The sequence below is a fragment of the Plecotus auritus genome, assembly GCF_963455305.1.
Source record: "Plecotus auritus genome assembly, chromosome: 8".
NCBI classification, from domain to species: Eukaryota; Metazoa; Chordata; class Mammalia; order Chiroptera; family Vespertilionidae; genus Plecotus; species Plecotus auritus.
Window position 1 is genome coordinate 130,187,346 of NC_137782.1, and position 24,666 is coordinate 130,212,011.

General features: G+C 58.9%; 1 protein-coding gene across 1 annotated transcript; it reads left to right on the forward strand.

Moving 5' to 3' along the window:
• Positions 1–3,301: 3,301 nt before the first annotated feature.
• Positions 3,302–23,132, forward strand: CYP26B1 (cytochrome P450 family 26 subfamily B member 1). Its single transcript, XM_080684211.1, has 7 exons — positions 3,302–3,385; positions 4,447–4,855; positions 8,349–8,573; positions 17,048–17,323; positions 17,506–17,661; positions 19,217–19,501; positions 19,885–23,132. Exons 2-7 carry the CDS (start codon positions 4,652–4,654, stop codon positions 20,275–20,277), a joined length of 1,539 nt encoding a protein of 512 aa, XP_080540337.1. The 5' UTR covers positions 3,302–3,385; positions 4,447–4,651; the 3' UTR covers positions 20,278–23,132.
• The last annotated feature ends 1,534 nt before the right edge of the window (positions 23,133–24,666 follow it).

The window sequence follows — 24,666 nt, forward strand, 5'->3', positions numbered from 1 at the left end:
TCAGTGGCTGCGCTTGCTTGGTGGGGGTATGACCAGGACAATACAATGGGGGTGGGAGGGGGGGCTTTGGGCCTGCTTTCTCACCAGTACAAAAAGTAGTGTGCAAACCTAATATCTAAAAATAGTGTCACCTCGCGGGGCTGTTGTGAAGATGAAATAAAATAGATTTGTTGCCCTTATAAGACTGCGCACGGGTAAGGAGTTTGGATGGTTAAATGGCTTCACTCCTCTGGGTATAGAAAGTCCAGGACACTCCTGGAGAGCCTTGCACCTAGGGTGAGGAGCGGGACTTTAGGCAGATTTGCCCCCGGGGATGAGTGTTTTCTGAGCCCAGTTAGAGGGTCAGAGGCTGTGCCTTGCCCATTGAATGCATCTTCCCAGAATGCCTGAGGCCTTGTCCTCCATATTCGCCCAGCCCCTTCTGCCAGGCTTTGCAAAGTTCATCCATGTAGAATTCCCTTTGAACCAGCTTCCCCACAACGAATGCCCAGTCTGTTCTGACTGATTTCAAGGTGCCTTAAGGACGACAGGGACCTGAGAGGCAGGCTGTGAACCCAGCTTCAGAGCACTGCAAGCAAGAGCGAAAGCCTAGGGTGGGGTGCTCTGGGCCCCCTGGGAAAGGGCTGTAGGCAGAGAGTGTCCAAGAGTTCCTGGGACATTAGCTACAGCTGTCCTGGAGGGAGAGGGATGCTCAGGGGGGAACAGGCAGATCATTCTCAGGCCAGAGGGAGAAAAATATTCTGTCTTCGAGCCACTCCTGCTCCCAGCACCAGCTTTGGGCCAGTCCACAAGGGGCCAGTCGCACTCTTCTGACCAAAGGTGAAATTGGGTGATGCTTGATGGGACTTGCGGTCAGTCTGGGATCAGGGATAGGGTCAATCTGTGACCAGGATTAAGGGTCAGTGTAGGAGTAGGCTCAGGGTTATAGCTGAGACTAAGGACTAGATCAGGGCTCAGTCTGGGGCCAGGGTCAGACATCCATCTGAGGTCAATGAAGAATGTTCTCTGATGGACTCTGACTGCAAAGATGGCGGCTGACTCTTCTGTGTCCCGGCCCCTCCAAACGAGAACCTGTTCCACAGCCCAGCATTCCTCCTCTCCATGACATGTCTTTCCCTCTCTTGTTTCCTAAGGACTCTTGGGATTTGAGCAGAGAGATGGTTCCAAATAGGAAATCCAGCAACTATTACTGTGGGGCCATGCTGTCCCTCTGGGCATTCCCCAAGACCCCACTTGGCGGTTGGGCAATAGGATTCAGAATGACTTCCCCAGGCCCCCTCCCACGCCCATGGCACCCTGTCCATTGGAGGATGAACGTGCACAAAAGCCATTCCCTGAATGTGGAGGAGGGGAGAAGACAGCACCTTCAGGGAGACTTCTGGCGCTGTGACCCCAAGAGCAGACACCTCTTGTGGACTCTGGAAGTTGGTGGCTGGAAGGCAGCTATTACTTGAATTTGTTGACAATGATTCTCTAAGTATACGTGCCTTCCTCTGTATGTGTGTGCTCAGTATTTGCCTGTGCACCTGTCTGCACCTCTATGAGGCTGTGTGCCCATGCTTTTAGTGGTGCATGTATTCACAGGTGGGTTCTGCAGGGTCATTTTGCCCGTTTCACTACCTCAGGGCCAGGACCATGTCTGGGGGTGGCGATGGGGTGGAGATCAGGTTGGATGCTTAGGGCTCTCCAAAACAACAGGGCCTCAGCAATCTCTCCCAGCCCCATTATCACCAGCGTCATCTCTATACTGGGGATGGGTGGTCTGGCCTTGCCACTCCTGGGTGCCCAGTCCAGAGTTGACTGTCCAATGAAACTTCCTTGTTGTGAGAATGTGCCCCAGCTCTCTATTTCTGTGTCCACAGTGGTCCTGACAGGGACCCTGTGAGTCCCCGGGCTCCAAGTTGCCTGGGGTGGAAGTCTGAGCCCTTTGGGAGTCTAGGAGCAGGCCCTCTAGGGGCAATCTCCCACATGAAAGGAGATGGAGGGAAGGGGAGCAGGAATAGCTTCCCTCTGAATCTGTTGTACTATAACTGTCCACCAGGTGGGGTTCCAGGGCAGAGAGTGAGAGACGAGATGACCCAGCGCTAGAAGCCAGAGAGCAGCTTTAAAATCTGCGCCCATCCGCAGCAGCTTTGGAAGCGCTCACACAGAGAGGGACAGCACATATGCTCGCACCTTAGACGCTCACACACGTTCTCTCCCAGTGAACTCTAAAACCGAACTCGTATTGGGGACATGGGAGGTTTTCAAAGGGGAGTCTAGTTTCATTTACATACACACCATTCTAAACTGAAGGTGGGATAGCAAGTCCTCTGCTCTGGGAGAGCAAAAGTGACAGACAGAGACTAGGGGCTGGGGAAATAGGACGCAAGGGAGAGAGCGAGCCAGGCACACTAGCTAGATGACGGCCGGGTTGGCACGCACAGCTCCATGTGTCATAGACACGCTGGTGGAGAGGCCAGATGACAGACGGATGCAAGGATGCACAGACACACATACCACAGAGAGCACACAGATCCCGAGGCACATCACAGCTCCCCGACTCAGGGACGCGCGCGCGCGCGCGCGCACACATACACACACACACACACACACACACACACACACACACAGGTGCGTCCCGGGGCCACACGCACACCTCGCACAGGCATGCGCGCCGGGCCCTCTGAGACCGGCTAGGAGAAGGTGCCGCGCTCCCCGGCGTGTTTATTTACCCATTTGTATCAATGAACGTTTGTATCCGACTCCTCCCGCCTCCAGAGGCCGGGGCCACCGCATTTGTCCCGGCGTGGGACACTCACCGGGACCAGCAACCGGGTTCCTCCGACTCTGCGGGGGGCGGAGGGGACTTCAAAGTTAGAGGGTGTCGAAGTGTCCCAGAGGGGCTGCAGTGTCGGCGGCCCGGGACGCGGATGGGGAAAGGGGAACGTTGGGGTCTCCTAGGGTAAGAGACATATGGGGTGGGGGAAAACCTTGACATCCGAGGGTTGGGGGTGTACGGACCAGGGATATAGCCGGCGGGGTTCCGCGGGATAGGAACTCGGGACCCTGAGCACAGGTTCAGGGTTTTCTGGGGCCCCTCAGTCGAGGGGTGGTCCGGCCGAGCCCTCAGCTGCTGGGGCGACGGGCCACGCGGGACTGCCCAAGGAGGGAGGAGGGGGCCAGGGACACCGGAGGGAGGGAAAGGGGGAGGGAAGTAGCCTAGCAGCCAAGCAGGCACCGTGCGAGTGCGCACCGTGTGTGTGTGTGTGTGTGTGTGTGTGTGTGTGTGTGTGTGTGTGTATGTCTCATCTCGTCCGTCTGTAGGTGCTGGGATCAGCGAGACGCCAGAGAGAAGGAAGAGGAGGCGAGAGGTGAACTGAGTTTGATCCTGCGGCGGCTACAAGTGGGTCCCGGGCGGGCGGCGGGCGCGGGCGGTGGGCGGCCGGGGCGGGGCGGGCGGCGGCGGGCGCTCACACGCTCGGGCCGCCGGCCTCTCACCACGCCTCCGGCTTTGTGAGCGCGCCGGGGAGGGGGGGGGGGCTGGCGGAGCGCCCACGGCGCAGCCTCCCGCCTCTATATAAACACACGCATCGCCTGGCTTTGGACTCAAATTCACATTGAGAGAAGCTTTTAAAACCACCAGCCCTGAAATCCTGCCTCCTGCTTTCCCCCCTCTTTCATTCTTTTTGCCTTCCTTTTCTTTTTCCCCCTCTTTCTTTCCCCAGCAGCAACTCCAGAGCCGAGAGCCTGCGTCCCGGGACGGACTGCCTTTTCTTAATTGATACAATAGCCCAGCTCGGGTTTTCACCTCCTCCCCCAACCCCACCCCGCCTCACCCCTCCCGTCCGCCACCGCCGCCGCTGCCGCCGCCCCAGCGCTCGCCCCGGGCTCTGTCGCCGGCTGCGTCCCATCCCGGCCGAGGTCCGCCGGCTCCGCACCCGCGCTCCGGCCGCCGCGCCGCCTCGCCCGCCGTGCCCGCTTCGGGGGTGCAGCGGCGGCTCTGGAGCCAAGGCGCGCCGCCTGGGGCAGCCCAGGGACGCTGGGCTCGGGCCTCTCCACTCGCCTCGGCTGGGGAGCCTCTCCCCTTACCCCCAAAGTTTCGGGGTTCGTTGGAATTTTTGGATTCAGGATTCCCCCCCCTTTTTTTTCCACCTAGGAATTTGAGGGGGAAACTTTTGACCAATTGATCGCATTTTCTATCTCTCTTTCCCCCTTCTTCTTCTTCTTCTTTTTTTTTCCCCCTGAGCAGGGGAAGGGGTTTACAAGAGAGGTTCCCGCTGGACAAAGTTTTTCAAAGTTTTCCGAGTGTGATGGTTGCAGGGAGAGCTAGCCCACCAGCTTGATTCACGGCTTCATCTCACCACCCCTCGAGCTGCCCCTAAGTCCGCTATAAGGGAACAAACAAACAAACAAACAAACAAAGTTACACTCCGAGTGGCCTCGTGTCTCCTCTCTCTCTTCTAGGCATTTTTTTCCCCTCCCGCTCTCCCCTCGACGCTTCCACTCCCCTCTCCCCTTCCCTTGGCCCCTTCCTCCTTCTCTGTTTCGGCTGGAGGTGCCAGGACCCTCGGCCGCAGTCACCCCTCCCCCGCCGCTCAAGTCCCTTGTCGTCCGGCCCTCCCCTCCCCCGCCGCGGCCGGCACAGCCAATCCCCCGAGCGGCCGCCAACATGATCTTTGAGGGCTTGGAGCTGGTGTCCGCGCTGGCCACCCTCGCCGCGTGCTTGGTGTCGGTGACGCTGCTGCTGGCCGTGTCGCAGCAGCTGTGGCAGCTGCGCTGGGCTGCCACCCGCGACAAGAGCTGCAAGCTGCCCATCCCCAAGGGCTCCATGGGCTTCCCGCTCATCGGAGAGACCGGCCACTGGCTGCTACAGGTAAGGGCGCACTCGCTCCGTGGCTCTCCGGGGTCCGCTAGCGGCGAGCGCCGGGCCGACGGTGCCGCGGGCCGGCCAGGGGGCGCCGGGAGCCTGAAGGCACTGGTCCCGCCACGCCCCTTCCCTCCTATCTCCCTGCGCCTCCCGGGCTTCCCTTGCCCGCCCGCGGCGCGGTTCGAAGCCCACTGGCGCAGGGGGCGCAGGTTCAGGGAGCTGATCAGAGAGGTCCCCGGAACTGAGAAGGATCCCAAGACAGACTCTTCGCAGTTGCAGGCTATTCAGCAGAGGTGCATGGGGTGTCCGCTTTCGCCTCCCCTTTGCCCTCCAGGCCCCAGTCACCATAGGCTTCCTGGGCTTTGGCGGTGCCACTGGGACCCGAAAATTGAGTCGGGGAGGAGGGGGGGGGGCAAAGGCAGTCAGAACTGCCTATTAAAGACCCGGACTTGCTCCTACCCTCTCGTTGGCTGCTCCAGATACAACTACCCTGGGTCACGGTCCGAGAAAGTGTGTGTTTTGTGGTGGGAGAGGAAGGAAGTAACCCAAGGAAAATGAGAAGCCTGAGACCCGAGGTTTCTCTGCTTTCGGGGAAAAGGGTCTATTTACTTATTGGGTGAGGAAAGTACAGCAGGGGAGTGCAAGTGGGGAGAGGTGTGTGTGAGATCCACAGAGTGCATGTGTGTTTGTTGTTGGATGCCGCACAACCCAACACTGCTGGTGATAATGGGGGTGCGCGTCGGAACCGGACCCAGGTAGGTAATGGGGAGATTAACCTGGAGTTAAACTTCGTCAAGTGCTAGACAATCGTTTTTGCAATTTGATACACACCAGGTCTTTTTCTTGGGGAGGAGGGGGCACGTCTCTAGGTTTACCGCAGGAGGTGTGTTGTGTGCGCTCACGCGCGAGTGTTTGTCAGGCTGTTGCTGGAGAGGGTTAGGAGAAGGATGAATGTCCTGAAACGGACAACCCCGGCTGGGAGAGGTGAGGTGGGAGGTGAACGCAGAGACCTGTGGATTCAGAAGTGAGAAAGCTTGGCTTGAAATTAACAGACGCGTGCAATTCGCTCTCACACACTTCCATCCCGTTGGGCGCCAAGTGTCAGCGGACCCGGGGCAGGGAGAGGGATGCTGTGGTCTTCCCCAAGTCCCAGAATCATCCCTTTTCTTTGGGGTGGGGGGGGGGTTGTTCGTGCAACCAGGTGGGGTTCACTTTAACCAATGAGACTCCCCTCTCCCCCCAATAAAGAAATCCCCGGAGCATATCCCGAGCCACCACACTTTTTAAAGGGTTAACTGCAGCGGTGGTCTAGGCTTTTGGCCGAGAATTTAGGAAATAAAATAACTCACTTGGGCATAAGCTCCTGCCTCGTTAGAGCCAATCTGCGGAATCCGCGGTCTGTCACCACCCCACCCCCGTTTCCTGACCTTTCCCTGCCCCCCCCCATGTCCCCCTGACCTTTTCTCAGAATCCCACAAGGGCCCTAGGGGCTCAGCGTCCAGCCAAGCGCAGAAGATGGGGAGGAGGAAACAGGCCTGCGCCTCCCCATCCATTTGCCCTTGGGGTCCTAGACTCCGCGGTGGGAGGAAGATGGGGGGGTGCGTGCAGAGGAGTGCTGAAGGGGTTAACGGGAGCCTTCTGAATCCCAGCTTTATTTTTTCGGAGTCATTTATCAGATTTTACGGGGGGACCTCCAAGGGCTCTCCGTTTCCACCGTGCGCCATCTAAACAGAGCCCAGGGCTAAAAATACAACATTTTTGTATAAATTGGACTCGCGGCCCGAGCGGCCGCCCCTATGAAAGTCCTCTTTGTGAAGACCGTGGAAACGGCGGACAAATAACTCTTTATTAATGCCACAAAAAACGCACTTTAATTATAGTTAGGCAGATCAGAGGCTGGGGGGGGGGGGGTGGTGGTGGCGGGAGAGAGGCGGCGGCGACCTCGGAAAATTCACAGCCCAACTTTTGTGTCGAAAGAAAAGAAAAACAGAGGAAAAGAAGGAGAGGAGAGACGAGAGTCAGACTGAGTGAGCGAGACGGTATAGCAGACGGAGGGAGGGAACCCCGCTCTTCACCCCCGCTTAGTCGCACCTCCACCCTCTCTTAGATTTCTCTTAAAGGGGTAGACGCCGTCTAAGTCGGCGGCAGGGTGGGGGTTGTTCTCCCCGACCCGCCGACACCGGAGTGGGGCGGCGTCCCGTGGCCCAGCCCCCCTGCGGGAGGCGCGGGAGCTCCAGGCTCGCTCCCTGTCGCGCGCCGGGCCGGAGGCGCATGTGGAAAAGTGATTAGGACTCTGGGTTCTGCAGAGTCACTTTTCGGCAGTGCTGGGGTGTGTACACATCTAGCTGGAGAAGACTTTTCCGTGTAAGAAAGGAGAGTGAGCAGGGGGACCCACCCGGGAACAGGGGAAGCCAAGTTGTCCCTTCGGGCGTGCCTGACCCAGGAGCCTGGAGCCGGCATCTCGCTCTTGTTGGCAGGAAGGCTGGGCAGCGGGACAGGTGGCGCCCCTCCCCTCGTCACCCAGTGCGGCCTTGGCAGGAGAAGGGTTAATGTGGGGTGGGGTAGCAAGTTCCTACGTCAAAGGTGAGCGGGACGCCCCCGCCCCTCGGAGGTCCCCTTGGTTTCCGGTACCCTCCGGGGGCCGGCCCCACCAGCTCCTCCGAGTGCGGCCGGGGCTCGGGCCTGGCTCTCTTCCGCTAGCGCCGCCGCTGCCGCTGCGGGGGATCCAATTACCTGCGAAGGCCGTCCGGCCGGGCCCTGCCCTGCCCTGCCCCGCCCCGCCCCGCCCCGCCCCGCCCCGCCCCGCCCCGCCCCGCGGGACGCGCCTTCCTCCCCACTCCCGTTCTAAGATACAGGGCGGCGACGAAAGTTCTTTTCAGTTATTTCCAGGGCATGTTGCATTAGGAAAATCTCGGCTCTCAGATCAGGTGAACAGACCCTGCAGAGCCGCAAAGGGCCACCGGGTCCCTTCGCGGTCCACACCCGAGAACCGAGGAAATCCCGCCCCCAGCTGTAGAGCCTGCCTCGGGGCACCGACCGCTCACCGCTATAAATAATCTTTGGCCTGCGGCCACTCCGCGGGGTCTCGCCAGCCAGTGGCCGGGAGCCTGGAAATATTTATTCCAAGAGGCGGCGGAGGAGTTGGGGGTGGTAGGAAGGGTGACGGAGGCTCTAGCTTCGGGTGCTGCCGTCCGGGATACCTTTTCCCTCCCGACAGTCGTTACTAAAAAACAGCTTTCGCGGGGTGCCCCTGGGCCTCCCGCCTCCTTGCATTATTTATTATCCTCTGGGCCCTACTTCCCAGTTCTTGTGCTTGCTATGAAAAATAAAACCTACACGCGTGCTTGTGTATTGGAGGGGGGAGGTCAGGGTACTGGTGCCCAGAGTGATGTGTCCCGCCCGCCCCCTCCCTACCCCGCGGGTCCTGGAAGCTGGGCCTCTGGTAAGCCTCATCCGGAGAAGTGCGCCCTCAGAGAAGTCTTCATTGTGGCTCCCGCAGGGTTCTGGCTTCCAGTCCTCGCGGAGGGAGAAGTACGGCAATGTGTTTAAGACGCACTTGCTGGGACGGCCGCTGATTCGCGTGACGGGCGCGGAGAACGTGCGCAAGATCCTTATGGGTGAGCACCACCTCGTGAGCACCGAGTGGCCGCGCAGCACACGCATGCTTCTGGGCCCGAACACGGTGGCCAACTCCATTGGCGACATCCACCGCAACAAGCGCAAGGTAAGAGCCTGCAACCCTGCTTGACCCTCTTCTCCCGTGCACCCCTCTTGGGGAAAGGAGTTCTCGGAGCCCTGGGGACGTCTCCACCTCCTCTGTGCTCCGCTTGCACACCATCCTGGGGGTTCCCTGCTGAGATACGGATGGAGGGCCTGCACAGGCCTCCGCCGGGTCGGCCCTCTTGCTGGCCCAATGTTGGTCCAACGGGTGGCTTTTTGAGGGGTGGTTTGGACAGAGCTTGGACATGGGGGATTGAGGCCTCTAACGCCAGTCCTCACCTTGCTCCCCAAAACTGGAAAAAGAAGGGGGTAGACGATGGCTAGGTCTCTCCTTGTCATGTTTCCCCGTGAATTCGACGGGTCATTCTAAAAAATCAAAGGTAGCCTGCCTGCCACAGGTTGCTTTAATCGCGACGCCAGCAGGCGGGGGGGCTGGGGCACCTTGTGCGCAGCGGTTCCAGGGCTCTGTCTGGGAGGGGCCAGGTGAAATTGGGGCCACAACGCGCGCGGGTCTGGACAGTGGGGGAAGGATGAGGGGATGGGAGAGCAGCGGAGGCGCGGCGGGGCATCGAAGCGCACCTACCCCCTCCGATAAAGAGGAAGAGAAAGTGGGTGTTTATCCTGTGGATTTCCCGAGCGCCTGGAAGAGGCGCGAAGGAGGAGAGCCAGCGCGCCGCGAGCGAGACTCCCCGCCCCCTTCCGAGGCTGAACCGCCGCCGCGGCAGCCGCCGCGGCTCGGAGCGCGGGCGGCACGTGCTGTTTGAACTGCAGTAACCCGAAAGCTGAGCCGCCGGCTGGCGGGGAGCTGGCTTGCGGGCTTAAAGCGTCCAGAAGGGGGTGGGGGAGACTGCACGACCTCTCCTCCTTCCTTTTTCTTCTTCCATTGGGTCAGAGTATTCAGGTTTGAAACCCGAAGGAAACCCAGAGGCAGCCTCTGATCTCTGGGTAGAGTGGTAGAGCCCAGGAGAGGGGAGGGGGCGACTGTGGGCAGCCCCCCTCTGCCGGAAGTCTGCGTGTGAGGTGGTCTCAGGGAACGTAGGAATTCATCTTATAGTATTTGATGTCTTCTGAAAGGCCTGTGAAGAGTCGTTCTCCGTAGCAGACAAAAGGAGGAAAAACCGCATGGAGTGGACTGGTCTGCGCTCACCACCAACGCCCCTCCTCCCATAAAACGTATTTCAGGACAGGAAAGGGACTCGCAAAGTCTTCTCTCTTATGGCCTCACTAGAGCAGGAAGCCGCTAACAGGGCCCTGGTCAGATTGGAGGGAGGGTGTTCTGGGAAGTGGCTGGGAGGGGGCTGTAGGCTTAGGAATGGGGGCTTTTCAAATATCTTGGACACTTTTTTTTCTTAGTGTTTGTGGCTCCACCAAAAGCTCATCCCAAAGAATGTGGAGGGAGGCTGAGACTCAGAAACCCAGCTCCAAAGAATGTGATTGCTCCTCCTTTTATCTTTATAGAGTCTTTGACAAGAAAGTAATTCTTTTCCCCTTCACAGGGGGAACACTGAGACTCAGAGCGTTTGAGAGACTTCAGACCAGGAGACATAGCAAAGGCAGGTGGAGTCCTGAACATTCCTCCATGGGAAGAGGTGTTTCCTTCCCGGCTACCAAGCAGAGCCCTACTCAGTCCTGCCCACTGGGGGCTGGCAGAAGCTGGAGGGTGGGGATGGGAAGGGATCCCGGGAGGAAGAAGGCTTGGTCAAGACCTGAGTGTGAGCCCCTGGGCATTCAGAGAGCTTCTGGGTGAGGCTGTTCCTTGGGGAACCAGCCACCCTCTGCCTGACTTGGCCTTGGGGCTCCAGGTGGGGAGGGCCTGCCTGGAAAGCCCCAAGGTTTTGGGCTACGTTGTTCATTTGGGAGGAGTGGAGGAGAAGCGAGATGGCATAGATGACCAATGTCAGAGGAATACACAGGGAAGGGGAAAGAGGGCTGTGGTGGGACAGGGCTGGGAGCAAAAACTGAGGACCCCTATGGGGCATACACTTGCCTTGCCCTCTAGCTCCCTGGGCATGGGGAGCAGCCATAATGAAGTTCATCCTGACACAGGCTTGGGAACCAATGCAGGGCCCTCCCTTTGTGTGTACTAATTGTGTGCTTGCTATGTGACATGTATACACATGGTCCTATAGTAAGTGCATGGATAATCTCTCTAATTGGTGTTCCATGAACTTAAGCTTCCTGAACTAAATAGAAGACCTTGGGTTAGGTACAAATATAAAGCAGGAAACCTGGTCCTTGCCCTCAAAAAGCGGAGTGTAGCCTGAGGGATGAGAGGAGAATACTCAGGGGCACATGTTGGTCCTGGAGAGAATGGCCAACCTGCTGGACCCAACACCCAGTGGACCCAATGCAGCCAGGGCAGGGGCTGCCGGGTGCCACTCACTGCCTTCTCCAGCTCACTCTGCCATCAGGGACATGCCTGGAGAGGGGGCTGCTGGGCCAGGCCAAGGCCTGGTTAGGATGCATTCGCAGGAAGCGAGGCCCAGGTGTGCTGGGGCCCAGCTGGCGGGGTAACTAGGAGCGTCACTGTTTCCACTGGGGCTGGTGACCCACTCCTTCTCTGGGAGGTCTGACCAGATGTTCTGGGAAGGGACTCCTCACGGCCATCACTGAATCCAGGTGTTTGCCCCAGTTGCTCTGGTTGTCTAGGGCCAAGAGGGGAGGGGTTGCCAGGGAGAAAGTTCGAAAAGTCTTTCCCAGTCTAAAATAGTCCTCTCTGAAAGCCAGGCCTGTGTCCCTATAGCCACCACCAAACTCTGTCCCTCCTCCTTTGTTACACTTCCCCACCTGGAGTGTCCCTGATTGATGGAGGAGCCCACCCCCCCCCCCCCCCCGCTCTTCTTTTTGTGTGCAGAGAGGCTGGGGTGTTGTCCCGGAAGGGTGGACAGAGTCTGGTAGGAATGACTGGGAGAGGGGGTGGAATTGTCAGACATTTCCTCTTTCAGAGATAGGGCTGGGTCTCTGCACCGAGGGGCCAGAAGCTTCAGGGCACCTCAGACAGTGGTCTTCCCAGAACTTAGAGATACACTTGGCCTGGGACCCTTGGACTGGGGAGACCCAGGAGTAGTCTTCTTGCCTCTCCTTCCCAGATCCCTGGCTACAAGGACTTCTGTGACAGAGGCTGAGGTGGGGCAGGGCTCCCCAGGCTTTGGAGGGAGGGATTAAGAGACCCACCCACTGACTCTCACTAACCCTTCAGGCCCCATCCTGGGCGGGGGTGGAGCTTAGGCTCAGGATCACTGTACTCCTCTCAGAAACCCTGTGCACTTATGTGGGGATGGAGCAGCCAGGAGGTGCTTCAGGAGGCAGGCAGAGCCAGGGGGGCCATGGTTGCAGGGTCCTGGGGGAGGCCAGCCAGGCCTATCTGTAGGTGGCATTTAGACCAGTGACTTCAAAGTCATGTCCACGAGGCTCAGCTCAGAGCACAAGTTCCCACCTGCTTCGAATGGGAAGGAGGGAGGCATGCATAGCCAGGTACCTCTATTACTGGGAGGGCCTCCTGGCATAGACCTTTGTCCCACCAGCTGAACTCCTTCACCCAAAAGTCACTGTAACACCAGCTGGTGGGCACAGGGGTCATTGAGAAGGCAGGTGGCAGGAAGGATGTCTCTGAAGGTCAGTGGGGGAGGAGCCCACAGCCGGCCTCCAGGGCGCCTGGGAGCGGTGCCTCCCTCTGCATGCCCTTGTGCCAAACAGAGGGAGGGTGGATTGGCTGGGGGTGGGGGCCACCCCCTCCCTTTTCCCTCTGTTCTGTGTCCTTCTCCCAGGATGGGGAGGGGTCTATGCCTCTGATGCTGATGTGCTTGTTCACTCTTCAGCCTTGGGAGACAAGTGTGGCCTTGGTGGGAGGGGGTGGTTGCTTAGCTGGGGTCTGCTCTGGCCCTGAGCCCCTTCTGCCACTGATGTATCCATTCCAGGTTCCCAGGCAGAAGGGCAGGCATTGGGAGTGTGTCTCCAGGGGCTGAGAAATACTGAGAGCAAAACAGAGTAGCCAGGACAGCTGGCCTTGCCCTTAGAATCAACTTGGGCCAGAGAGGAGGGTCCCCCTCAGGGCTCTGTCAGAGCCTTGGGGTTGAGCAGAGGGCCTGGTGCGGCTAGGAGTGGTGCCAGGCAGGGGGTTCAGGGACCCTGGTGGGTGTGGCCCATCATGCCCTGGACGTGACCTTGGGAGGCCCTTCCCCTTTGGGCCTCAGCTTTCTGGGGGGTTTCACTATAGCTGAAAGAGGAAGGAGTGGACAAACCTTTTCAGTGTGTGTGGCTCTGCCAAGTGCTGTCCTCCTCTCCCCGACTGGGTGCTCTTGTGTGTGGAAGAGTTAGGGGAGGTGATTAGAGCTGGAGGCAAATGGGGGACAGGTATACTGTTTCTATAGATGCTGGGAACCCAGAGGGACACGCACAGGCTCGGAGGTCTGGGCCAGCCCCTCCCATCCAGAGGGGCTGAGTAGGGACTGGCGCAGGAGGCAGTCAGGGTGAAGCCCAGGCCCCATGGAAATGCCAGGCGGCTGGGAAGATGACGTCCTCTCTGGTCCTCCCTCTTACTTGAGTATAAAGTACACACCTTGGCGTCACCCCTGTGCTGTGCGGACAGCTGCCCCGGTGGCTGCGTGCCCTCTGTTATTCTTTCCACTCCTAAGGCCACGGCTCCGGTGGCTTGGCGGGGTGGCCTGCCTAGGCCCCCACCCTCCCGGGCAGCTGCTTCCATTCCTCCCAGTCTGAGTCACTGGCCCATGAAGTGGGTTCCCTCTCTGGCTCTTCCAGCTCTGGAGGTTGCCCATCCATCTCAATCTGTCTGTCCATCGTAGTGGCCAGCAGAGAGGGGAGGTTATGTGGCTGGGCATATCAGTATGCAGGGCCGTGGGGGTTCATTGAGTGACTCCCCTCCCAGGGGCACTGGGTGAGAGGCAGGAAGGCAGATGAGGAAGGATTTGTAAAATCAATTATAGGGAATTTGAGCTTTGACAAGCCCCTTGGTGGTCCCCCCTCCCTCTCCTTCCCACCTCATTGTGGCATCATCTCTCATTCAGGGGAGAAGAACCAGGGAGGTGGCCTCCTGAGCCACAGTGTAGTTGGGGGAACCAGCACGGGCAGGGGGAGGGTTTCCAAGCACATCCTAAAGGCAGGAGCCCAGCACGCCCAGCCTGTGGCTGAGGTTCCCGGATCTCCCCGGCCCTCTGCCCGGCTCCCCTGGCTCTAACCCTGGTGGAGAATCCATACCTGCTGCTCCCTCTGCGGGGCTTTGCCGGGGCCAGGCCTGCTCCCCATGACCTTTGTCCAGCATTCTTGGCTCACTGTTGGGAATTCCGAGGGAAGCCAGAGGGGGACAAAGCCGCCCTGGCCGCTGCTACTGTTGTGGTCAGGGAAGGCAGCTCTGGGGGCCGGGAGCCCTTCCTTTCTTCACACTGAGTGGCTCCACTGGGCACCTTCCCACATGCCCGCGTCCTGACCCCGCCCGCCCCATGGCAGCCTCCCTCTGCCCTGGCCAGCACCTCCGCCTCCTCCTGGCCTGTGTGGTGGGGGCTGCCCCTACTTCGGGAAGTGCCCCGTTGTTAACCCTGGGCACAGACCCAGGGATGAGGCCCTGGAGTTTTCCCGGGGCCTGGGAGGCCCCAGTGCCTACAGAGCAGTCGGGCCAGAGGCAGGAGCATGGCCTTGGTGACTCGCAAGCAAAGCCCCTTGGTCCCGGAGGGCCCGAAACTGCCTTTGCGTGGCTTCTCATTTGGGTAGTTTCTCCACCTCAGGGGGCTCTGAGGAGAGTCCTGGGACATCCGGGTGAAAAGAGACTCCAGAAGTTAGATTTCTTGTTGGGTCAGGATAAGAGCCTTGCTCCTGGCTGCAGTTCTCTTTTTGGAAGCCCAGCCCTGGGGCGGGGGGAGGGGAGGTGCCCTGCAAGTTCAAGGTGTTTGTGGGCTTCCTGAGGTGTGGACCACTGGCCCTTTCAGTCCCTTGGCTCAGTCCCAGGTCTCCTTGAGTCCCCCCTGCCCGCCCCAAGGCTCGAGAAGGCGCTATTCAGTCGGCCATCGCTAGAGGGCGCAGGGAATGTAACCTTTGGGGCAGGGCAGGGCTTGCCAGTGGGTCCAGCCTGGCCACTCCTGAGGAAGCATTGGGGGCCCTGAGAGCTCCCCTTTTGGTAACCCCGAGATGGCCCCTCCTGGGCCACCGTAGCCCTTGTAGGGTATGTGAGTGGGGGCCTGGCAGGCACCGGGGGACTCGTGCAGTGCCAGATTCTGGGCTTCTCTGAGGGGATAGCATCTGCTTAGGGCCATATGGATACTGGCATTTATGTGCTGTGTACATTGAAAGGAAAAGCGGGGTCACCAGACTCAACCTCGCCATTTTACAGATGGGGACGCTGAGCCTGAGGGTGGCTTGGCCATGATCGCACAGCAAGTTGGTGGATGATCTGGGCGCCCAGCCTGCCTTTCCCCACCACCCCCTGCCTCTGAGGGCCCAGCTGGCATTGACTTTGCCGGTCTGGTCAGTGTGGCCTCTGCCCCATTGCCCCTCTACGTGCCCACCTTGGAGCCCAGGTCTCCCTTGCACTGGGGGCTTGGCCATCCCCTGCCTCCATGCTTTCCATGACAGCACCCCTCAGTCTGCCCTGGGCTGGCTGGCTCTGGGCCAGGTGTGGCTTCTTTGTCCTGGCTTGTCCCCACCTCCAGCCTTCCGCCCGAGGCCTGGTGGCCACAGTTATCTTTCTGCTTTCCCAGTGAGCCTGCTCAGCTCCCACGTGCCACTCTCTGCTCACCCTGTGCGCTCCTTGCTGTTCCGTAAGGCCCCTTAGTTGGCCAGTGTTGGGGTCTGGGGACAGGGCCCCCACTCCCACACCATAAGATTTTTTGACCAAGAGCTGAACCTAGAAACCTACGATGCCCCGGTGGAGGGCTGAGACAGAGAGCACTGCCTTTATCCATAACCCCGTGAAGGGAGGTGGCAGCCGAAATCCCCCCTGGAAATTCCTGGGACCCCGAACTGGACAAGGTGTGTGTGACCCGTCCAGGCCTGGGTTGTCCTTGCCCACCTCCCATCGCCCTTCTACCTTTCAGCTGTCCTTTCCCAGCAGGAGCAACCCCAAACAGTGCGGCTTCTCTGCCCCTCACCAGCGGCCTCCTTCCCTCCCTCCCTCCCTCTGCCCACCGGGAATTTCGGAATGAAAGTGCTATTGTGAACGCCTGGCTGGGCCACTGAAGGGCCAGCACTGTTATTTCTGCAAACCAGCCCTCCCATTAGCCATGCAGGGCCGAGGCCAGGAAAATGTTACCTTTTCCTCCTCTAGCTGACTGCAGGGGAAATTCTCACATTTACAGTTTGTGTGGTGGTTGTGTTTGGGGGGCAGGAGGGGAGGGCGGGCGCGTGTGTGTGGTTTGCATGGGGCAGGGTGGGGGGGGGGCTGGAGGAACATTTGCCTCCTTCCCCTGAGCTGCCCCTCCCCCTCCTTTCCCCATGACCTTCCCCTTGGTGCTGGCGGGAGGGCACCCCCCTTCTCCAGACTCTGGGTGGGAGGTGGAAGGAGGGTGTCGGTTACAAGTGAGACCCACAGGCCATCAGTAAATAAACTAACATCCTCCCCTCTCGCATCACCTTGGCAGCAGCAGGGGCATCTGAGTGAGGAGGGGCAGGAGGGGTTGCTGAGGCATCGGGAGGACTGAAAGCAGGGCAACAGGGTCTCACTGGCTACTTAAAATGGACCAGGCAGATGCAAGGAATTAGAAAGGGCTTCTGCTAGCCTTTGTGATCTTTTGGGGTGGAAAGCCTAGCCCCCATCCTCCTGCCTCCAGACCTGGTCACACTGAAACCTTTTTGATGGCACAGCTGTTAACAGACCCCCCAGGATCTCCACCTCGTACATGGTTCCCAGGGAGTGAGAGCAAATCTGGGTTTCAGGAAGTTCTACTCGCAGTCTAGCCTCAGACTCTCTTGTTCTCCGTCAGTGGAGCAGGAGAGCCACCTCGTCCTCGCCCATTCTGCTCACCTTTGTTCCACTCCTCCTGGGCACTTCTGCCCTGTGGCCTGGGGATTCGGGAATGGGCCACTGCCTCCCCCCAGCCCTGCCCAGACCTCTCTGTGTTGCCCCCGTGGCTGGGACGGCTGCATCAGCCACAGACCTGTGGGCAGCTGGACTGCCCAGCCCCCAGAGCTTTGCCATTGTCTGGAGCACCAGCTTTTCTGAGCTCCAGACAGACGATGAGAGCGCAGGTCACCCTGGGAGTGAGGTGGAAGGTCCCCGAGTAACAGTTCTTATGAAGGATGTTTTCATCCCGTCCTGCCCTCCCACCCGCCACCGAGACACAGGCCGGTCAGGATCGGGGAGCTAGGGAGGGCACTGTGTCTGGGAGACAGAAGGTGGGGCGTGGCCAGGGTGAGGACCTGGAGTCTTCCCCAATCACAGCCACGGGACCTGTGCCTCAGCCAGGCCCCCGGGAGCCTTGAAGGCAGCCCGAGCCCATCTGACCAGGTGCCCACCTACCTCTCTCCCTCCAGGTGTTCTCCAAGATCTTCAGCCACGAGGCTCTGGAGAGCTACCTGCCTAAGATCCAGCTGGTGATCCAGGACACGCTGCGTGCCTGGAGCAGCCACCCCGAGGCCATCAACGTGTACCAGGAGGCCCAGAAGCTCACCTTCCGCATGGCCATCCGCGTCCTCCTGGGCTTCAGCATCCCCGAAGAGGACCTGGGCCACCTCTTTGAGGTCTACCAGCAGTTTGTGGAGAATGTCTTCTCCCTGCCTGTCGACTTGCCCTTTAGTGGCTACCGGCGGGTGAGCACCCAGTCACACGGACAGAGGGAGTGTCCGTGGGAGGGCGGGGGGAGCCTTCACTGTGGTCTCTGTGGAGAGGGGACGTTCTCATAGGAACCCCTACCCCGCTCCACCTAGGGAGGAGGCCCTGGGTGGGCCTGCCTTTCCCCTTGGGTGACGGGATGGTCCCCTTCTCCCCGCAGGGCATTCAGGCACGACAGACCCTACAGAAGGGCCTGGAAAAGGCGATCCGGGAGAAGCTGCAGTGCACGCAGGGCAAGGACTATTCGGACGCGCTGGACATCCTCATCGAGAGCAGCAAGGAGCACGGGAAGGAGATGACCATGCAGGAGCTGAAGGTGGGGGCCTCCCCAGCGGGCAGCACCGTGCTCATGCTCCACAAGGGGCTGCCCCGGGGGGTGGGGTGGGGTGGCGCCGGCCCCCTCTACCTCCACAGGGACTGTTTCTGAGCAGCTGCGGTGGTGTCACCGCACTGGGCTGGGGCTGAAGCAGGAGGGAGACCATGTCCCCGCCTGCCCTGCACAGGGTCTGGTGGGAGGACTAGGAGCATCTGCGATGGGCGGGGCGGCCTTCCCTCTGCCCACGAATCGCTGTGCACCCCGTCCTGCTGGTGCATGGTCCCCATGACACTGGCCCCAGGCTCTCCATCCCGCCCAGTCCTACCCACCATTCGGGAAGAGATGTGAGAAGCTGGCCCTTAGCGCCCTCCGCAGGGACTCAGAGTCAGTGGTGCTTGTCCACTTCTTCCCCTCCCCCCAATCTCTATGATTTCAGTGCATTTTAATGGTCCCAAGAACCCTGGAGGTCACCTAGGGAAACTCAGACCCAGCAGGGGAAGCCACCTTCTGGGCAGCCTGGTCCTTAGATTTGGAACTAACTCGGGTCCCCTCCTGTCCCACCAGCCTTTCCCAGTTGGTGGCCTTTGACGCCCTCCCAGCCTGCTTGGCACTGATGAAGCCCAGTTGGGCTGCCAGCACTGACACTGTCTACATAGGGCTCTGAGAAGGGCTTTCTGCCCGCCTTTCTTAGGGGGTGTCCCGCCTGGGAAGGGACCCATTAGTTCACCTCCTGTAGCTTGCCAGGAGCCGGTGGAGACTTGCTGCAGACTCCCACCTCCCACCTTTGCTACCCCTCTTCTAGCTTCAGTTGTCCTCCTGGTGAGCCAGGAAGGAGCCCAGTAACTTGCCAATTTCACAAGATGTTTTGGACTCATAGGTGGAGCCATGGCAAGCCAGGGACCCAGGCCTCTTCCCTCTCCTCTCTGGGCCTGGCGTCCACATTTGTAAAGTGTAGGGCTTGGAATGAGGCCACCTGCTGGGCCCTTTCCAGGGGGCACCCATGGCCCAAGGTCCTGCTCCCCAGGGTACCCTGGAGGAGTCCCCTCAGCCTTCTCACTGCTGTGCCCTCCCAGGGCCTCGTGGGTATGGCCTCAGACTGCCTCCCAGACTCTCATGTCCTCCTGGGGGCAGTGGAAGGAGCTGGGACTGGGAAGATGGGGGTTTTGACCCTGAACCCCCACCTCACTCACCTGCATAGTGCCTGGCTCCTGGGGATTTTTTTCTTTTTTCTGTGAGCTCACTGCACGGACCAGGCTCCTGGGGCTCACGGCCCCGGATCCAGCAGTGAGTGAGAAGTGGCCCCACCCAGGGGACTGTCAGGCCAGTGCCCCTGCCCTGGCGGGAGCAGTTGTATCTCCTGCTGAGTCTGGGGACTGACCCTCTGACCTGTGTCCATCGGGGCCCAAATGCTCCAGCAACATGAGGCTTGGAGGAAGCAGGCAGGGCCCAGCTAGATGACGCTGAGGCTCTGGGGACCTGGCAGAGTGGGGTTACCACAGGCTGGGTCTGCCTGGCTGAACGATCCCTAACGGTGCCTCTCCTCTCTGCGCTGCAGGACGGGACCCTGGAGCTGATCTTCGCCGCCTACGCCACCACGGCCAGCGCCAGCACATCGCTCATCATGCAGCTGCTGAAGCACCCGGCCGTGCTGGAGAAGCTGCGGGAGGAGCTGCGGGCCCACGGCATCCTGCACAGCGGCGGCTGCCCCTGCGAGGGCACGCTGCGCCTGGACACTCTCAGTGGACTGCACTACCTGGACTGCGTCATCAAGGAGGTCATGCGCCTCTTCACGCCCATCTCCGGCGGCTACCGCACCGTGCTGCAGACCTTCGAGCTCGACGTGAGCCTGGGTCCTCGGGGGTGGGCCTCAGGGGGCCGTGGGAGCACTGCCTTGGGCTGATGGGAAAGAACAGGCTCCCCCTCGGGGTACCTCAGTCTGATGGGGAGATGCCCCTTGTTTTCAAGGAGCTTTCGATCTGATGGGAGAGACCTCGTCCCAAAGGCTGGGTCAGATGAAGCCGGCCGGGGTGTCATATATGACGTTGCATGTAGACACTATAAATAAGAGACAACTAACATACTGAGGGTGCTGGCCAGGCCAGGGATCACTGTAGGGTGTCTCTGGGAACATCTGGGTGGGAGGCTGGCAGGCAGGAAGTCCGGGCCCTCTCAGATGATCTCCTCCTGCCCTCACCACCACACCCTTCCCCATCTTGCCTCCAGGGTTTCCAGATCCCCAAAGGATGGAGCGTCATGTACAGCATCCGGGATACTCACGACACAGCGCCTGTGTTCAAAGATGTGAACGTATTTGACCCCGACCGCTTCGGCCAGGCTCGAAGTGAAGACAAGGATGGCCGCTTCCATTACCTCCCCTTTGGCGGTGGCGTCCGGACCTGCCTGGGCAAGCACCTGGCCAAGCTGTTCCTGAAGGTGCTGGCGGTGGAGCTGGCCAGCACCAGCCGCTTTGAGCTGGCCACCCGGACCTTCCCCCGCATCACCCTGGTCCCTGTCCTGCACCCCGTGGACGGCCTCAGTGTCAAGTTCTTTGGCCTGGACTCGAACCAGAACAAGATCCTGCCAGAGACGGAGGCCATGCTAAGTGCCACGGTCTAACGGGGCCGGGCCCACACCCCTGCCTCAGCCCGGCCAGGCCCTGGGGTGGGAGGCGATGGAAGGGTACAAACCTGTGTGTGGGAGCGGCTGCCACCCAGGGAAGGGGAGCGGCCCCCATACCTGGCCCTCCTGTTTTCTCTCCCTGGCAAGCCCTACCCAAAGCCAAAAGAGCCCTGTTCTTTGGGGGGATGGGGCCCCCCTCCTGGCTCCTGCTTCTCCCTGTCTCTCTCCAGTTCCCACCAGCTTAGCTCCTGGGACAGGGCATGGCCGGGGCTCCGCATGCCCGTTACAGTGTTAAATGTCGGTCACCTCACGCTGCAGCATTTGCTTGTCATGTTCCCAACAGATTCCTCCCCTCCCATTTCATTTGGACCCTATTGGTTTGAGGTCATGTGGTCGACATGGGGGGCAGGAGGAAGAGTTGGGCTCTTCAGCACCCCGCCCCCTCCTGCCTCTACTCAGACTCAGGCACCTGCCCCTCCTGGTGTTCGCCTAGAGTCCCCCCCTTTGCCAGTTTGGACATTTGAAATTACCTATTGCTGCTACTTTTTTCTTTCCTCTGAAGTTGGGGCAAAAGAGCTCCAGGCCCCGTCCTCCCAGCATCCTCTCTGGTGGCCCGGGGTGTGCACACAGCAATGACATCCCCACCTCCCTGCCAGGTGGCCTTGAGCCCACCCTGCTCCACTGTTACACCCCGCCAAGGCTCTTGGCTCATATTTATTCACTGATCTAACCGAATCTTGGCGTTACTGGGGACTGGGCTTGCACCTCCTCCACACCCCAGCCTCCGTCCCAGCTGCCCGGGGACCTACTTCTGCGAGTGACTCAGCCCTCTCTGGCTGAGCTTCAGCAGCTCCCCCAGGCTCCGGACGTTCTGTGGGTTCAACCTCAACTGCACTTCTGGGGTGCAATCCAGCACCTCTGCCTTTGTCCCTCAGCGGAAGATGAGGAAATGGCCCACTGCCTCCTCCCCAACTCTGTCAGCAGCATGGGGATTTGGAGGCTGCACCATCTCCCACACAGTCACTGTTCCCCCGGGTGCCCCCCACTAGACTAGTGAGTATGGGGAAGGATACGGGTTCTTTCTCTGACAGGGAGCGAGGGGCTCCATTGTCCCTTCCTTAACCTTACCCCTTCGGCCTTGGAAAGGTGTCCTTGAAGTCCCTTCCCACCTCTATGCCACTGTCTGCTTAGCCCAGCTCAGGGGTGTGGGACGAGATGAAAGCAAGGTGAGGTGAGCTAGAAGGCAGCCCTTCCTCAGTGGTCCTGAGGCGGCTGCGGGGAGGCTGTGGGGAGAGCTGAGGAGAGCATGTGCGATTTGTCAGAAGTGATTTGCTTGGAAATTGGCCAGTCGGGGGATGACTGGGGGAAAAGGAGTAGCTGCTGCCACCAGCATTTTGAGTCGGCAATTTTGGATGCCCCCGGGGCTGGTGTGGGGCCTTGATGAGTCTTCAGCGATTTTGTCTGGTTTTGGGTTTTTCTTCGCTGTCTGTGTTTCTCAATTGGCTTTTGATGCTATAAAAACGAGTGGTCCTCTTTACAAGAAAACCAGCACACAGAGGAAGGTGCGGGACGTCGATGCGTCTGCCTCTCTAACAGGTGACCACTGCGACCACTCAGTGGCCTCCTCTGAGGCTGTTGAGGGGACAGATGGCACTCCCACTCTGGACCCCACTCATAACCACCTGTTTCATTTGGTTTCTCCCTTTTCACTATTAAAAATGAGTGTGGAGCAGGTTTTATTGGCAAAAAATAGACATTCAAAAAAATTAGTAAAATCTCCCAATTTCTCTGCATTCTGAAAAACAGGCAAAAAGGTGTTAAGACTCATCACATCTTGCACGAGAGCTGCATGGTCCACCAGCATTGGTCACCCACAAGAAAGCCTGGTGTCTGGAAGCTCCTGCGCCTTCAAGCTAACCCAGCGTGGCCGGCCCAGTTGTGCTTGGTCGAACAGCTAGGGATGCACAGGGGCGCTTCAGGCGGGAAGTCCACTGGGTGTGGCCCTGGAGGGGGTGGGAGGCTGGAGGGTCCTGGGAGGCCTCAGTGGACCTTCCATTTGGGGTGACCAGCTGGAGGGGGGCAGAGAGAAGGCTGAGGAGGGTCCCTGTGAGGAGGAAAGAAGGATCATTTGCCCTGCTGGGTCTCAAAGATAACCAGAGAAAGGAAGAAAGCTCTTGACTGGCTGAGCGAGGGGTTCCCATGTCGAAGTTCGTCCATCTCTCCTCTGTGCGTCCGTCAGTGTCCGTGTGTCCGTGTGTAGGTTTTCTAGACGTAGCATACTGGGTGATGTTTCCTCACTTAGCATTCCTAACTATTGTAACTTGACGTTAAAAAGACAAAACCCCACAACACGTTTCCCGCCACGGGCTTGCAGATTGAAGCACTTTCGATGTTGGGCGCTGGCGTTTCTGTTCTGGGCACCGTCCTGACCCCGCCCAGAGCGCTATGACATTATTTTATACACAAAACTTTTTTTTTCATAAATGTTATAATTTTGTGTCTGTCTTTATAAACTATTATAAGTACTATTTTTGTTATAATTCAAAATAGATATTTAGTATAAAGTTTTTGCTGTTAAATATTTGTTATTTAGTAAAATATGAATTTTTCTCTATTGTAAACATGGTTCAAAATATTAATATGTTTTTATCACAGTTGTTTTAATATTGAAAAAGCACTTGTGTGTTTTGTTTTGATATGAAACTGGTGCCGTGTGTTTTTGCTGTCACGTGGTCTTCATCTGTATATAATATTCCATGTTGCATATTAAAAAAAAATGAATGTTGTGCATTTTGTGATTTTGAAAGCACTCGATGTGGCTCTTTCATAGGCTTCCATAATAAACCGTGGGGACTCACCTCGTTTGGCTTCCTGGTCTCTGCCTTCTCGGCCTCACTGAAAGGGCACCCCCCCCCCATCCCCTTCAGTAGCACCCAATTCCACCTGCCAGGCAAGGGGTTCTTCTGAAAGCATTTGTCCTGTGAGCCCACCTGCCATTCCTGTGCGCAGGCAGAGAGAGGTGAGGGCAGCGGCCTTTGACAAGGAGGGTCCCATGGGGACGGAAAGATGTAATTAGACCACCCCTGGCCCCGGAGGCCTGTTGGGGGCGGGGGTAGCTGGAGCCAGAGCCCCCGCCAAGTATGGCCATGACCACCTGGGTCAGGGGTCTCAATGCCAGACACGGCAACCCGGAGTGCTCAGGGCCTGCCCTCAGCGTCATCGTGTTATAGGGATGTCCACAGCCACATGGCGGGTTGAGCAGAACTCAGTTCCCCTGACTCACGGCCCATGTCATGCGAGGCACGTTTCAGAGGCTGTTTCGTGGAGCAAATAGATTCCCTGGTCACATAAGTTTGAGGAAGGGGTTAAACAGGTAGTCAGATCCCCTCACTGTGGACTTTTCAGGCCCGTGTGCCTGAGAACTGCACACGAAAGGGCAGGGCGGTGTAGAGTGGGCACCGGTGATGGGCCCCAAGCCCATGCGATGACAAACCAGGTGCTCTCTGCCGATTACCAGCTGTGCAAAGCTGCTCAGCAGCCTGTCTCAGAGGAGGAAGGCGAGACCAGCCCAGGCCACGACGGTCAGCCCGAGACAAGGAACGTCCAGGGCAGCTCCCAGGATCAAGGGGTCGTGGGTGGGGAGGCAGAGCTGAGACCCCAGAACTGCACCAGGAAGCGGGGGGACAGGCCTCTCAGTGCCCAGGCTGGTCCAGCCTCTGCCACGCCCGGTGTCCTCCCCAGGCTGTGCTCAGGGAAGGCCCCGAGCTGGCCTGAGAAGGCCTTCTTGTGGCTGCAACAGGTCTTTTCGGTTCAGGCTGTCAGACCCAATCTCAGCTCAGTGGCCCCAGGCACAGACACAGCCCAGTCGCAGGGCCTCTCTCCCCCTGGGTCACAGAGCCTCGATACCCAAAAGAGAAACACCAGCATATTCCGAAGGATGCCATCAGGGCAGGGCCCTCAGCAGGCCCTGACCCCCCATCCTCTGCCCTGTGCCATCTTCTGCCTCACCTGCCTGCTCCCCACCACACCCAGGCCCTGAATCCTAGACCTACACTACCCCCACCCCTGCCTGCCCTCCCCAGGGGGAGGGGAAGGGAGCAAGGTGAGTCCTTCATTTTCTTTTATTACTATTATTATTTTTAAACTGTTTTTTTTTTAAATATATTTTATTGATATTTTACAGAGAGGAAGGGAGAGGGATAGAGAGCTAGAAACATCGATGAGAGAGAAACATCGATCAGCTGCCTCCTGCACACCTCCCACCAGGGATGTGCCCACAACCAAGGTACATGCCCTTGACCGGAATCGAACCTGGGACCCTTGAGTCCACAGGCCGACGCTCTATCCACTGAGCCAAACCGGTTTCGGCTAAACTGTTTTTTTTAA

Bases quoted from the DNA above. Each gene is read 5' to 3' on its own strand.
- CYP26B1 (XM_080684211.1), top strand. From the start codon at position 4,652: ATGATCTTTGAGGGCTTGGAGCTGGTGTCCGCGCTGGCCACCCTCGCC. The intron at 4,856-8,348 runs GTAAGGGCGCAC...TGGCTCCCGCAG, and splicing joins CCGGCCACTGGCTGCTACAG to GGTTCTGGCTTCCAGTCCTC. The intron at 17,662-19,216 runs GTGGGGGCCTCC...TCTGCGCTGCAG, and splicing joins TGACCATGCAGGAGCTGAAG to GACGGGACCCTGGAGCTGAT.